The sequence below is a fragment of the Ixodes scapularis genome, unplaced genomic scaffold (assembly GCF_016920785.2).
Source record: "Ixodes scapularis isolate PalLabHiFi unplaced genomic scaffold, ASM1692078v2 PGA_scaffold12__126_contigs__length_90152505, whole genome shotgun sequence".
Taxonomy (NCBI): Eukaryota; Metazoa; Arthropoda; class Arachnida; order Ixodida; family Ixodidae; genus Ixodes; species Ixodes scapularis.
In genome coordinates, this window is record NW_024609838.1 from 63,530,928 (window position 1) to 63,547,369 (window position 16,442).

The 16,442-nt window shown below is 43.7% G+C and overlaps 1 protein-coding gene across 1 annotated transcript; it reads left to right on the forward strand.

The window, feature by feature from the left end:
• The first annotated feature begins 6,952 nt into the window (after positions 1-6,952).
• Positions 6,953-11,680, forward strand: LOC115321436. Its single transcript, XM_029981661.2, has one exon. It carries the CDS (start codon positions 7,813-7,815, stop codon positions 8,722-8,724), a length of 912 nt encoding a protein of 303 aa, XP_029837521.2. The 5' UTR covers positions 6,953-7,812; the 3' UTR covers positions 8,725-11,680.
• Positions 11,681-16,442: the final 4,762 nt, after the last annotated feature.

Sequence of the window (16,442 nt, forward strand, 5' to 3'; positions counted from 1 at the left end):
TTCCAAGTGAAACGAAATGGATCGAAGAAGAAAAAAAAAATCGCGTCGGCTCTCACGGCCAGTGCACCGAGACGCGGAGAGAACTACGGTTAACCACCTCGTCGCCAAAATTTGTAGTAATCTCCTCTACACGGCGGTACGAAAGGAGAGGACGCTAACAGCACTCACATGATGTGGCCGGGTAGGAAGCCGCGGCCCCGCGCGTTCGGGGCTTGCGAAGAAAGACAAAGACATGTTGCCTGCTGGGTGTCCCGTAGTTCTCTGACGTCGCTGACGGACGGCGGCTCTTTTATTAACATATGTCACGTGACATCATAGATGCATAAACACACATAACAACAAGATAAGACAACCCGATAAACTCACCATCAAAGCATACTAAACAGAACACACGTTGCGCCATCTGGTGGCAAAATCACTTATCACAGATCACTACAGCGCGCTCTTCACTTCTTATGGAATAGCTGTCCGAGAGTATAGTGCGGTATCTGTGGTGCCACGCAACAGCAGTTAAGCTGAGTTAACCGTGGTTAAGTGTGCCCGTGTAACAGGGGTATAACAAGGGTATTACTGGCACAAGTGGGAACAATGAGGAAGAGGCAGGTGTCAAAAGGTAGTGGCTTGTGGAATCCACGGGGCTTACGTCATGGCCCCTCCAGGTATTACAACCCTCTTGAACAAGAGCATGAATAGTGTCATTAAATAAGCTACGCGTCAGAGCAGCGACACTTGGCCATATTGTGGCTTAAAATCATGTTTGCCAGTTATTTGAAGCTTTATCTGAAATCACAAGAAACGCTTTTCCGTCCTCAACTTTAAACAGTGTGCGACAAAGCAAAGCAACATTACATGAGCTAATGCTGAGGATGCCGCACTTTTAAATCATGACGATCGGCAGTTGCGCCTGCTCTGCACAAGCACCAGAATGGCGGCGTTCACAACACTGACGGGGAAAAGAGTGCCGATACTCCAAGCGCAGCTCATTTATTTGCTCTAGTTCCCGCAAAACTTCTTCTCCCTGACTGAAACTGAAAATAAATATGAATAATACACTATTATAATAGCTTATTTAGTTATAACCAACTACACATAATGAGAGGAGGAAGCGGCCGGGTAGGAGAAACGCGGGTTTTATGTACGACCGTTCTAACCGTCTCAAAAGAGAGAACGCGCGAGCTTGCGCTGGTTTAAAAAGAGGCATCCAAAGAGGCAGCACGCTGCGCTTTTTGTTATTATGCGTCTAATTGCAAATTGTTGTGTGTATGTTTATACAGCCGGAAGTTAGTCCGCCTTAGTGGGCGTCTGACACTCAGCTGTAGATGAGCAATTTAGCCAGTGCGGTACAACCGCAAACCTGGGGTCTTTAACGTGCACCACGCAGTAGTGATACACACGACCGCACGCCGGTACGCTGCTCTTCCAGATCGAAACGGGCAGGGGCGGGATGGCTTTTGCAGGGCGAGCTTTCGCTCCAAGTGCTTGGAGCTGGTGTGCGCTAGACCATGCACTCGGCCACCGACCCCCCCCCCCCCCCTTGTGCGTCTAATTTATATACCGGTATAAGTATTTGAAGATCGACAATGGACGTCGATCGTCTCGAGGTAATGTAACGTAATAACATTATATAAATAATAAACTTGTTAAAGGACTGAACAACTCAATTTGTCAATTCTTGGATTGTAACATGGCGATAGCCTATTGTACGTACTTACTGTTGATGAAGAGCAATATGAGGTGACGATGTAATGATTAAATGATGATGCTCTATAAAGACAACGACATTAGTGGGTGTCGAACCACAACGTACAGTGCCAGACTTGTTTCAAGTATCGTGTACCCAAAGACTTTCTTCACCCGCAACAGAATATGATAAAATCAATGAGGATGCTGCTTTACAACTGTACGTGGAGCAGGAAAACTGCACTGTGCAGAAGTGCGGCTTATTCTTTGAAAGGGGGGACGGATTTCTAGCAGATTTCCCTGATCGACTACTTGGAACAAATGGCCTCGTTGACGTAAAGTGTCCCCGTTCCAAAAGATTCTTGAAGCATACTTAAACCGCAAAGGAGCACGAGGCGAAAAATAAGAAAAAAGAGCCTGGTGCGAAAAGTACAAATCACCACCATAGCTTCTACTATCAAATACAAGGGCAGTTACACAATACACAAAAGAAGTTTTGTGATTTAGTTATATTTACTCTCAAGGGCATTGATATCCAACGTATTCAGAGAGATGACACCTTCTGGTCAACCAACATAGAGCCTTTTCTACTCAAGTTTTACATGGAAGGCCCGACTTCTGCTGAAATTCCTTACGTAGACGAGTTGTCCGACCGAATAAACTGCAATTACTCCCGATCTGGGAATCTCTCGATCTTCGTTCGTAAGCCATGGTATCATGAGATCGAGGGGTGTGGCTCTTCGTCCGCTGAATATTGCTTCGGCGGGTGTTTTTACCGTGTAAGATGAGACCGTCGTGTGCTGCTGGAACAACAACCTGGCGATTCTTCACTGAACTGCTTCTTCCGTAAGCTTCAAAAGGGCTTTTTTTTTGTTTCGCACACCATCTGTTCTGCATGCCCGTTAGTTGCAGGATGGTATGGTGCACTAATGTGATGCCTGATGCCGTTTTTTTTTTTCTTCAAAAACTTGTTTATTTTGTTTATAGCAAGATTTGGCGCGTTATCAGAGAAAAGTATTTTCGGTAGGGCAAAAGTAGGTAAAAGAGACCGCAGAACGCCAATGACGTGTTTGGACGTCGTGGCAGGCATCGTGTAAACTTCCAGCCACTTAGAGTACGCATCGTCCATGACTCCGCAGATGCGGATACGTTTCGCCGCCCACCGATTGAATAGTGGATCGTTTTCAGTTGCTGTTCATGATGGCGCTGGACTCAAGGAAGACTTCGAGTCTTTCCAGAAAGTTAGCCCAGGTGCCAGGACTTTTGTCGAAAGCGGTAAGTGTTCGAAACGTCGACAACGTCGGTAGCCACGTGTTGTGCTTGACACTGGACACTTACCCTTCGTTGAGAAAAAACTTGCTTGTTCGTCTGCCACGAGTCGTCCGATATCAGGTCATCACCGCAACACCATCTCCCGACAAAAACGCATGTCCATAGTTAGCAATCACGTGAACTTATAAGTTCCCGAACGCTCATAACTTGCCGTCGCTAAATGCCGTTCATTCATAGCGTCATCATTGCAAATAAACGTCTTCCTATTTCTTCTGATGGTTTTCATCATATTCCTCCTAAGCTGTACTTACAACTTTATGTGTGTCGGTACTTCCGAAAATATTGCAACGGCGTTTGTTTTCTGGGAACTATAATGTAACAACCTTTAGAACAACTTCCGGACCCCGTGACACACAATATTTCATGACGTTATTTTAGTCGTCGTTAAAATGGTGAGGTAAGCACCGTAAATCGCGACTTCACGTCCGCTTCCACTGGTGTCTTGGAAGATTGAGTCTACTGAGCGTGCATTCCTGCAGAAGAAATTTTCATTGATAAAATATTAACACGTCAATCACCATTTGATTCCTTCTTGGTAAGATTTGTTGCGAAAGCCCGTTACAACCGCCGAACCGCATCTCCGCATACATGCGTTTGCTGGGCCACGCTACTTGAGCTAGCTGAGCACAGCTGGCAGCGGCGCGAGCAAGGCCACGAGGGGAACGTGATGGTGCCCGAGCCATCCCACTGTGTTTCGGTCACCCCACTAAAGCCCCTTGATAAAGGCGTTTTTACAAGTACCGCCAACCATTGTTGTGGGACCGCGTGAGAAACGTGCCACGAGCGGGTGCTCCGCCGCCATTCGCTTCCAAGGGCTGCTCATTTCAGTGCTGCAACGCCATTCGCTTCCAAGGGCCGCTCGAGACACGGGCCTCGTGCACTTGCGCATTTGACGCTACTTGCACGACAAACGCGAACATATCGAGGGGCTTTACACCCCACGGGTGCGTGTTGCCATCTATTGGTTGAACTAACGCCTTGTTCAAGATGGCTGCCGTGGGACCGCAGCCTTAATTAGCTCGTCCTCGCACAAGTTTCAAGACAGTGGCACTAACACAGAAATAGTCCCAAAGCACCTTGGATCCTGTTCCACGCAGTGGGCCTGCGTAATTTCTCAAAATTAATGTCCAAATTTTGCTTGCCAAAAACGTCGTCTTTACCACTGTAAACAATGTAGACACTATTTTTCAACTAAACACAGAAGAAACGTGTATGTAGGCAAGTAGCGTGGGAACAAGGGCGGGGGGGCTTCAGACACCCTTTCCCTTCCTCCCCCCCCCCCCCCCTTTGAAATTTCAGACAGCTGCGGTAAACAATGCTGCAAAAGGGGGCGGGGTTAAGCTTAGTGGCCTTGTCGCCCCCCACGTTTCAAACACTTCCGACGCAACCGATTCAGGCACATAATGGGCCAGGGCTAGCCGATAGCTGGCAACAGTGAGTTTGCTGTCAAATAAAAAAAAAAGAGAAATAGATTGCCCAACATCACATATTACCCGAGACCGGATAATAGGAACCTGAGGGTAAAAAAAGAACGAAGGTAAGAAAAAAATCTGATCATTATTGGCAATTACATGTTTACGCGTTTTCTGTTCATGCGCACATTGATACTATGTTGAATAATGAACACGCTGCCTCCCCTCCCCCACCTTTGATTGCGCTTACATCCTAGTAAATAAAATAAGTGTACTTCAATTCATAGGTGCTGGTCCCAACCCCCATCAGCTGACACCACTTGTCGAGACTGTTTTGAATGTGATCGGGGACGATTCCCCGACTATCTGTGGGATTGACGTCATCATCGGTGACACCGAAAAGTAGGTAACACTTTTATAGGCCATGCTGTGTATTCTATGCTACAGTTTATAGTTTGTACACTGCAATACTAAAGTTGCAGGTATGAGCACGTGGCTTCGTCGATCACCTCCCTTGTGCTAATTGAATGGCCCACCCTTACGCCTACAATTTTGATATCGCTGCACACTGTATGTAGACTGTGACAATGGAGGCGATAGTACAGTGGAAGCTCTGCACCCAGTTAGAGCTTACTAGTCCTGACAGCACAAGGATGCACAAGCAGCAGAAGAGAATGAGCACGCGCTGAAGGTGCATTCTTTTTCTGTTCTGCTCATCACATTATGAGTACTTCCACAAGATGATAGTTATGAAACTGATGATAGGGATGTTCTGCTGTCACTGATGATAAGTATGAAACTGAGCACAGACACAAGGCATATCAAAAGTCACCAAGTGTTGGCATGCTCCTAGAAAACATTGATGAGCAGAGGGAACAGTTTGGATTGTCATAAAAGAATATATTGGTTTTCCATCTCAAAGTGGACATGTCAGTTGTATAACACTTCTGCTGCGTACCCTTACATAGAGACCAACTTCATGAAGCAAAACGACATTGTTAGGAGCCCGAGTCAAAACCTGTTTAGTAGAGAACAGAACACATCACAAGGACACCACCTTCACATATTTAGCCATTTCTGCTCTGCTGAAAAAGTGCCAATGAAACCATTTATTAGGGTAAATTCAGTAAAACTCACAGTTTTAAACTATTTGTACCACAAAATTGCAAAGAAATATTTACATCATAATCAACAAAGCTATGGTAGTCTTTCTCTCTCTCAAGTTGAGATCACCTATTTTCTTCAAAGTCAGGTCACTCAATACCCAAATTTTCCCACTGTCAGTGGCAATGTTTTTGCATGACCTTCGTACATGTCTGCTAACGTAGCGAAAATCCATTCTTTTTTGGTAACTTTTATGAGATTAAGTTGAGAATGCAACAATGACTTATTCGATGCTGATCTGTGCCAAGAAAATCTGAAAAAGTATCAATGTCCCAGTTAGCCGGACAGTGCTTGAGTACGCAATAATCACAGATGACGGTTGGTGTGAGTGTGCCACATCTACTTGTTCTAAATCTTGTACAAATGTCTATATGGCGACTCTACCAACCGCCAATGAAACGAAGTTGTGGGGTTAGGCACTGCAGTCTGTTGTACCACCAACGTATGTGGTAAAATTATGACAAGTGTTACTGTCACATCTGCATTAAGGTTGCCTCAGTTGCACTCAGTTTTCTCACACATTGATGTATCCTGATCCAGGGTGACGTCAAAAATGTCATGCACTGCAGCCCTCACGCATCACTTAGAGAGATAGAGGACGCAGAGAATCATGTCACGGAGGAGGTACCTACACGAGTATGGTGTCTAGCCACAATCCTTTGCTTCAAGGCTCTGAGCAGCTCTCTGGAGCTGTAGCCCTTGCAATTTGCCAAGTTATGCTGAAATTTACAAGTTCACTCCTGCCCAACAATAGCCCTCTGTGAGCTGCCATTTTTCTCACTGCGCATGCTTGGAACACGTCCCGAGCACCTCCTGCCTCGGGCTGCCATCCACAGCCAGTCAGTGACTTGGCATTTTAAGTTTGCTGATAATTGTTGTAAAGACTTATGCGTTAAAGGGATACTTCAACGAAATTCAAAAATATACCCGTCGTGTTCAAAAATAGGTTGAATGTAATCCACAATATCCCTAAATGACAATCGCACGTTTGTATTTTGAACCTGGTGGCTATAGTTTTCGTTACAAACGGCCCACTCAGACAAGCGCTCGGAGAACAGCCAGCGGAGAGCATGTGACACCCAACGCAATCGTGACGTAGTTGTGTCGGGACGAGCAAAGCTGCGACGAGGCTGACGTCGAGAGGGTGGCTTAGTCGTTCCAGCCACCAAAGCGGCTCCTTTTGTACGAATTTTGAGTGACGGGTTAATCTTTTATAATCTTGTAGGGGGACAATAGCAGCCTCTGGGATATACAAAAATAATTCTTTTGGAAGAGGAGAGTTCCTCCTTCCCCTCTTCTATCATGGTAGCCGGAGGCGAGACAGTTACCGTCAATAGCTGTCAAGGTTCCTAGATGGGCATTGGCAGCAGCGGCAGCATTGAAGAGGCACGACCAAACTAGTCCCCTGTATCTTTCAGATAACAGGAGCGCTGCCGGGACAACACTGCCGTGATTTGAACTTCGAATCTGCTGACTTCGGAGCTACGAGCCTGCCTACTCCAGACAAGGCTCGGTCGACCGTGACGTCGCCACTGCTAACATCAAGCGCTTCCGTCGACCAAGCTGAAGCTACAAAAGGCGCCTCAGCAGAGCCTTTCCTTCACATTGGCAGCAGCGGCAGCATTGAAGAGGCACGACCAAACTAGTCCCCTGTATCTTTCAGATAACAGGAGCGCTGCCGGGACAACACTGCCGCGATTTGAACTTCGAATCTGCTGACTTCGGAGCTACGAGCCTGCCTACTCCAGACAAGGCTCGGTCGACCGTGACGTCGCCACTGCTAACATCAAGCGCTTCCGTCGACCAAGCTGAAGCTACAAAAGGCGCCTCAGCAGAGCCTTTCCTTCACATTGGCAGCAGCGGCAGCATTGAAGAGGCACGACCAAACTAGTCCCCTGTATCTTTCAGATAACAGGAGCGCTGCCGGGACAACACTGCCGTGATTTGAACTTCGAATCTGCTGACTTCGGAGCTACGAGCCTGCCTACTCCAGACAAGGCTCGGTCGACCGTGACGTCGCCACTGCTAACATCAAGCGCTTCCGTCGACCAAGCTGAAGCTACAAAAGGCGCCTCAGCAGAGCCTTTCCTTCACATTGGCAGCAGCGGCAGCATTGAAGAGGCACGACCAAACTAGTCCCCTGTATCTTTCAGGTTGGTGTTCTTTTATTCCCTAGTACCACGTTTTATGCCGCTGCTGCTGCTGCTGCTGCCAAGGTGTAGCCATGAGTTCCAATGGTCAGTGTAAAACTTGTGAAAAACAATTCGTATCGTCCGATGCGAAAATTGCATGCAGCGACTGTGATGGTAACTACCACACGGGAAAATGTTCTGGAATTTCTGACAAAACAATCAAAACGAAGGGCGAAGCGTATCGTTTAGCTTGGCGCTGCCCAGCCTGTCGTCGTTTAAAATCCTGTGCACAAGCTCGGGATCCTACACTGAGTGACGACTTGGAAACGCATGATGTGCGACAAATGCTAAGGGTGATCAATGAGAAACTTGACCAGCTCTTACCGCTCAGAGAAGTAGTTGAGGGCATTGAAGATTCAATGCAATTTTGGAGCGAGCAGTACGATGAACTGCGGGAACGAACAGAACAAAATGAAAAGGACATCAAAGACCTAAAACGCAGAATGGAAAAGCTTGAGGCGCAGGACGTTGAAGTAAATCAGATGCAATGCGAAATCGATAACCTTGAATGGAGAAGCCGGCGCCTTAACCTCGAGTTTCACGGAATACAGGTAACCGAAAAGGAAAATTTGCTGAGCAAACTAAACGTACTTGCCACACAGCTCGAACTGCCGCAGCTTTCTGATATGGACGTGGTGTCCATTCACCGTCTGCCTTCAAGGAAAGATAAAACGCCGGGCGTAATCTGCCGCTTTGCAAGACAGGCTGATAGAGATAGATGGTGGGAAAGCAGAAAGAAGTTACGTGATTTGAATGACACTCTGTTTCTACTTGAAAACTTGACAAGACGATCCCGTTCTCTACTTTTCGAAACGAAAGCCTGGGCCAAAAGGAACAATTATAAATACGCGTGGCACAGCAATGGCCGAGTGCTTGTGCGCAAGTCTGACGGAAGCCGCGCGGTGGTAATCTCTAATATTGCCGACCTAGATAAGCTTCGATAAAAAATGAGCAATCGACTATCTATGGCAAGTACAGCCTGTGAATCATACTTACTTCCGAATTCTTTTGAAAGGCATCTAGGAAAACCGTTCTTGCGGTCGTTTAAATGTTTTCACTCGAATATACGCTCAATTAAAAATAAAGAGTCCGATCTTTGTCTATTATTTGATAATTTTGGGTTGCAATTTGATGCAATATTGCTAACCGAGACATGGTCAACTGACGAAACAAATGTATTTCGTCTCCCATCGTATAATACCTTTTATTTAAATCGCCCTAGTAGCCGCGGCGGTGGAGTGTGCATTTTAGTCAAAAAAGAATATAACTGTGAAATATTGTCAGACTTTACTGTAAATACGAGTGATTGTGAACTTTTGTCAATTCAAATACAAAACACGGTAATTGCCGTTTGTTACCGCCCTCCCAGTGGTACCATAGATACATTCTTAGATTGCTTAGAATCAATTTTTGACTTTATTACACAAAATCGTTTCAATTTCATCTGCGGCGGGGATATGAATATTAATATGCTAAAAAGTGATTCAACGAGGTCTAAACTAGATATTTTACTAATGACGCATAATTTGCGGAATTTCATTATGCTACCCACAAGAGTGACTGAGCACTCTTCGTCTCTAATTGATCTGTTTTTAACAAATATAAGCTCGAGCCAAGTAAAAGCAGGGGTGTTTGCCTGTGACCTAAGTGATCATCTACCAATATTTATCTGTACGAAGGGGCATGTAAAAAATAAAATATTGCAGTCGGCATACCCAGTACAAAAAATAACAGAAAAAAACCTGACCATCTTTTGTGATAAAATTGCACAAACAGCTTGGGAAATAGTACTGAACAGTAATGACGCAAATGATGCCTATGATGAATTTCTCAGAATTTTAAAACCGATATATGCAGAAAGTTTTCCTTATGTACGTATTAGGAAAAGCAGAAAGATTCGTAAGCCATGGGTTAACTCCGAGCTTCTCGCAAGTATTGATGAAAAAAACAAGCTCTACAGTCAATTTATTAAAACTAAAGACCAAGAAATATTACGTAAGTTTAAAACTTGTCGCAATCGCCTAGATAAAGAACTGAAAAAGGCAAGACGCGATTACTTCGCAAATCAATTCATTTCCGCGGCAGGGTGCTCAGAACTAATGTGGAAAAGATTAAATGCCGTCTTAAAGCACAATGTTTCCCCCGACAAAGTCAACAAGATAATCACAGATGATGGTGAGTTATTTGGAAAAGCACTTGCAGATGCTTTTAACAAATATTTCGTGAATATTGTCAATAAAACCGTAACGAACTGTAACCTCGTGAACATTCCGCCCAACCCGAATTCTATTTTTCTTAACCCTGTAAATGAACAAGAAGTTATTACTACAATTATAAATTTAAGCAACAGCAAGGCTAAAGACGCTGATGGATTTCAGATAAAACCAATTAAGCACGCTGTTGAACTTCTTGCCCCTTACATAACTCATATATTTAACCTTTGCCTTAGTCAAGCTGTTTTTCCTCGGAGAATGCAAGTTGCCCATATAAATGTGTTGTATAAGAAAGGCGATAAAAATGACATGGGAAACTACCGTCCTGTGTCGATACTTCCAATTTTTTCAAAAGCGTTAGAAAGAATAATTTTAAACCGTTTTATCGACTTTGAGCAGAAGCATAACCTTTTAAATGAATCTCAATTTGGTTTCCGTAAAGGACTCGGTACAGAGTCCGCACTGCTCGCGCAGAAAGAACTAATCTTGACCGCACTCGAGGAAGGAAAATTGGTTCTTGGGATCTTTGTAGATTTAACTAAAGCATTTGATCATGTAAATCATACATTGCTTGTTCAAAAACTTCAACGTTATGGTTTCAGAGGGAAGGCTGCATCCTTAATCACCTCTTATCTACTTCATCGTTTACAAACAGTCCGTATAGACGATCATTTCTCCGATCCACTTCCTGTTTCTTGCGGTGTACCACAGGGGAGTATTCTGGGTCCTTTTCTTTTTAATATGTATGTAAATGACATCGTCTCTGTTGGATCAGATGTTAATATGATTATTTACGCTGATGATACCAGCATATTTATAACCGGAAATGTATATAATGAGATAGTCGATAAAGCGAATTCGACGTTACAAAAACTAGACGAATGGACGTGCCAAAATAGCTTAAAGATAAATATAAACAAAACTAAAGCCGTATTATTTCGTAGTAAAAATAAAAGTGTCATGTTAAATCGACCAATAATGCTACATTCGACACCCATTGCAGTTGTTTCTAGTTTTAAAGCACTAGGGGTTGTTTTTCAAGAAACTTTGTCGTGGGATACACATATTGATTCCGTAGTTGCTAAGCTGTCCCAAATAGTCGGACTTGTTTATCGTAATCGGCACATTCTGCCACGAAATATTATGATTTTAATTTATAATAGTTTGTTTTCATCTAGGCTTAACTACTGCCACTTAGTCTGGGCATCCACAACTCAAGCAAATCTACATAAAACACATGTCTTACAAAAACGGTTCCTAAGAGTTGTTGAAAATATTCCGTCTTACTTTCACACGCATGAGTTGTTCGTAAAATATAATGTATTGCCGATTCATAAAATGTACGATTATCGGCTCTCTAAAACTTTTAAACAAGAGGTAAAAACTAAAACATCGTTTTTAAAAGGACTAGCTAACTTACAAAGCAATACTACCGCCTATACAACGCGCCATGGTGAGCCTTGGAATGTTAGCACTTACAGAACAATCTACGGGCAAGATACGTTGAAAAACAAACTGCCAAGGTTACTAAATAGATTAGCTGCCGAAAATGTCGAGCTTTTAGATATTACGTTTAAAGCATTGCGTCGTTATTTCAGCCCTGAGTCGACTTTCCTTATGTAAAAAATGCTGTGTAATATTATTAAACGTGAAACTAGTTGTGCATGTAAATAATATTTTTTTTTCTCTTGATAATGCTTTTCAAGATATCCTAAAATTGTGTGGTTGTTACGTAATTTGAGTGTGAACATTGTTGCTTCTCTTTATTCTGTTTATCTCGCTTTTTCTGTTATTGCTGTAGTCTGTATGGTATGTTGATAATTTTCTTTTTAGTGCTGCAAATGCCAATGTGGGGGCCTGTGGCTTTGTCAAGCTGGTCTTGTGACCGCTTTTTCCACAAGCCTCCAGTATCATGTACTCTGTATTTGATGCAAATAAAAACCAACAACAACCAACAACAAACGAGGCGTTAGCGACATCCACCTGGTGCTCTTTGCCAATTGCTTAATTCGTTTTAAAATTCCTTTTCGTGACTTTTTTTAACAAGATATTGTTGCGTTCGATGTGATACTGCTCCTTCGAACACATATAGACCAAAAAATGAAACCCGAAATTTCGTTGTAATATCCCTTTAACCTCAAACAATTTCCTGGTCATGCGTGTGTCACAACAGCAGCTGCACGGAAAGGGTCACGACGCCGCCGCCCTTGTCATCTGGCAGCAGTACAGATGAAGACGACGCAACACAGAGAACACTGGCCTCTCCTGTTGTGCAGCACAACCTGCGCTGGACCCGTGAGGCTGCACAGCAGTACCAGAGAAGGGCCGAGCGACAGCAAGATCTGGAGCATGAGAATGTACTCCTTGAGAGAAAGTACACAAATGGGGCCACACAGGCTGCAAATGCAACCCTCGCTGCAGCAGATGCTGCACGGAGTTTCTATGCTTTAGGGGAGGAAGTGCTGAGGGAGCAAAGAGAACTCATTAGACTTGAAACCACCCGAGCACAGCTGCAAATTGAACTGATAAAAAGACAATTAGGACAAGATTAACTCATGTAATGAGCTGCTTGCATTGTTTGTCGCTGTGTTGCATACATATTTTGCGTTTTTTTCTGACCTACATACTTGTTTGCATGATTATAACGCCCACATTTTTTTTGCCAAAATCGGTGCTAAAAATTCGATGCACTTACAATTGAAACCATAACTCAAAAGAAAAACGCAAGGCAGCTAGCCCAATCGCCTTTGTGACCGTTAGTCTACATTAGCCATTTTGGTATCCGTATCGCGCGTTCTTTCGCCTTTATGTCATCACAATGACGAGAAACGATAACCACGGAGCGACACCGCGTGGCCTCGCAATCCCAGCGACCCAATGACGTCGCGAAATGTTGTATGAAAGCAAAGTGAAAGATGTTTACAACTCTCTGTAACGCCGAATTAGAGCGCAGCTTTGAGGAGGAGTAGGGAAGGGTACTGAGGGAGAGGGGAGTCACGTGACCTTGGGGGGAGTGTCACGTGACCCCCAGGTCACATGACCCCGCAGAAAATTTTTTCCGCTAGGTTTAGCGAACAAAATTTTCCGCTAGATTCAGCGGGGAAATTTTTCTACTATATTCAGCGGGGAAAGTTTTTCGCTAGATTTAGCGGGGAAATTTTTCCGCCATATTTAGCGGGTAATTTTTTCCGCGGGATTTAGCGGACAAATGTTTCCGCCAGATTCAGCGGGCAAATTTTTCCGCTAGATTTAGCGGGGAAATTTTTTCGCTAGATTTAGCGGGGAAAGTTTTTCGCTAGATTTAGCGGGGAAAATTTTCCGCTAGATTTAGCGGGTAAATTTTTCCGCTAGATTTAGCGGAGAAATTTTTCCGCTATATTTAGCGGGGAAATTAACCCATCATGCACCGGCGGTTACGCCGTCGGCAACGCCGACGGCAACGGCGACGCCGCTCAAGCCGGAAACGGGCGCCTAAGAGCCGCGTGCTAAAACATCCCTCTCATAGGCAATGGTCGCGCACTCGTTCAAGCGCAAGAAGCACGGCACCTCAAACGCTTTAGAGGAAAGCAAGGATGACCTTCTGCAGTCTGTGGACAGCGAAGACCAATTGCCAGATTCCGACAGCAGCGACTTGTGCGCGGTATTTGTTTTTGTGTATTGCCGTGCGTTTCCAAAAATTGGTTTTATGAGGTATGGGTGTTCAAAGTGCATTACTTTACCTGCGTGGTAGAATCGGCGGCAATTAAATTTTTCGATATCTGAGAGCTAAATTTGCCTGCATGTAAGTATCGGGGGCACGTTAGAATCGTGCAAACACGGTATGTTTGACAGTTCATTTATTTTACGCAGGCTATCTACAAGGGAAGCTTACGCACAATCTTTTCTATGACGTTGACTATCCGCACACTAGACCAGCGTGGTTGTTCTGATTGCAATATTTTACGCTGTTGTTAAGTAAGCAACAGAATATCATACTGGCAGTATGGCACCCAGGCTTTCGACGCCCCGTAGGTGGCACATAATTTACATGGATACCTAAAATAAAAATATGGGTTAAGCTCAAAAGTAGATGTATAATTCCTTCTTTCCTATATCCCTTCACATGTTTCCCTTTCATAACGCGGTTCCCCGTCACAGTTCAAGAGAGGAGGTCGCCAAGACGATTAGCCTCCCGGCAGAAGACACAGGTCGAGTTTCTGTGTTTTAAGAAAAGGTCCGAATAATCGATGAGTGGACCACAGACACTTGCTGACTTGCATCTGCAAATATTCTTTCTGGTTTTAAGATAAAGGCTCTTTCTGCCTCGATATGCTCCTGCGACCTATGGACTGTGTGTTGCTTATGTACGAAAAAGTTCATACTAAGAATATCCCGAAACTCAGGAACAGAAAAAGGGATCAAACACAACACTACATAATTTTGTTGCGTGTGTCACTTTTTGGGGCCCCGGGTCTTCAACTCTTATTACTTTGAATCGTCACCACTTACCTTGTTCTTTAAGTATTGATGGAAATACATTTTCTTGCAGCTGAAATCTACTTGCTGCTTGTACGTAGGCTCGCGATAATTCGAACTCGGAAATTTCGTACTTCCAGTTAATTCAAACAGATTTAAAAATTTTGGTTGTCCCGCTATGTTTTTTTATGTATTTATAAGCCACTTAATTCGAACGGCGTTTTCGCTTAATTCATACATTTTTGTTCTCGCGGCCCTGTTGAGTGCGCTTCTTTCCGAGTACCGGTGCACCGCAGAAAAGCAATACCCGCGGAGCTTGCTTTTGCGAGTGTTGCTTCTTCGCAGTGCACCAGTGCTCGGAAAGAAGCGCAGTCAAGGGAGCTGAAGCGGGCACACATTAACGGAAAACGGCGTTGACATTATGTGCTTCAAGACAGCAATGATGACCAAGACGACAACGACGATGAGGCAGAGCTCACTGGCGTCATGCTTTCTGGCCTTGAAGCACGTAATGTGAACGCCGTGCAGGCGAAATATATTTGTCTTGACGACGATGTGTGTGTTTGTCATGATGACTCATTAGAGGTCATAGTACGGAAAGTAATGCCAGCACAGTGCAGCAGTGACAGGGAAGATGACGACGAAGAAAGGGATGACCCACTACCAACTGTCACAGCCGCAGAGGTGTTTGAGCACATCACTCAGCTCCGGAAGTTTCTGTCTGCAAAGGAAAAGTCCCGTAAAGAGCTACTTGCGTTGGCTGGCATTTAAAATTTTGTCTTGAGAACTCATGTGCTGATTATAAACAGTCCATAATTGACGACTTTTTTGCCGGATGAATAAACTTAACGTCAAAGTTCTTTCACAAATGTGTTATGCCTGTACTTGCTTATAGTTAAGTTTTAACTATAAGCAAGCTACTGTGCTATGTAGAGGAAACTGTCCAAAATCTGCTTTGTATGTGTCGCTATCCATGTAACAAATCATAATGTTGTCTAGTATCATATTTAGATGTATTTCTGATAATTCCAACTAAAATATGTGACTATCTTGAGTTTGAATTAACGAGAGTGTAGTATGTTGAATAAAGCTCCTCTCTGGGCAATGCCCTAATAAAAATAAATGTTTTGCAAATGATGTTATCATGCCAGCCAGGATGAAGAAAATATGAACCCTAGGAGGTTTGTGAAAAATAAGAGAAAAGCTTTGCAGGTTAGAAGACCCTGTGAAAGGTGTTATGACTCAACACTCAGAAGCGTACACTATGTAAATCCTATGAGCTAGTAACCATGAGTATGCAGTGCAAAATGAACATTCTATGGGGTAGTATATATATTTGTACTGATAGCTTTGAAACTGGTATCAAATGGACATTGTTTCACTATACTCTCCTATTCATGCTCCTGTACCCATTAAAAAGTATCAGTTTGTAGATATTGAATAGGAAAATAACTGTCTTCTTCAGTTGAACCCCTCATTATAAACTTTGCACACAAAGTCTGTTATAGGGCTGACTTCAGCACTTCTCATAAAGCATCCGTCGATGTTGGAAATGTATTACAAAAAATAATGACAGTATAAAAAGAGAGCTCCAGAGAGCGCGAAGAAGTGCACAAATTTGAAGAAGCATCCCTCGGGTCATTATTTATTTATTTATTTACAGAATACCTACATCGCCTCGTGGGCATTATCGTAGGGGGGGGGGGGGGGGATCACGAAATAACAAATAACAGTGATTTTCACAAACAAGAAAAAAATACATCGTTGCCTGAGATACTGACCAGCTCCTGTTGCAGCAGGTTCCAGTCTTTGATTGTTTGAACAAAAAAAGAACTACCAAACTTGTTTGTTTTATAACAGTACTCAAAAACCTTTTCAGAGTTATCGAACCGCGCTGACATGTAACTTGGTTTATACAAATACTCATTTCTATCAATGCCAGTTTCATTATAATAAAGCCGATGAAAAAACTTCAACCTTAACTTATACCTTCT

Bases quoted from the DNA above. Each gene is read 5' to 3' on its own strand.
- LOC115321436 (XM_029981661.2), top strand. From the start codon at position 7,813: ATGAGTTCCAATGGTCAGTGTAAAACTTGTGAAAAACAATTCGTATCG.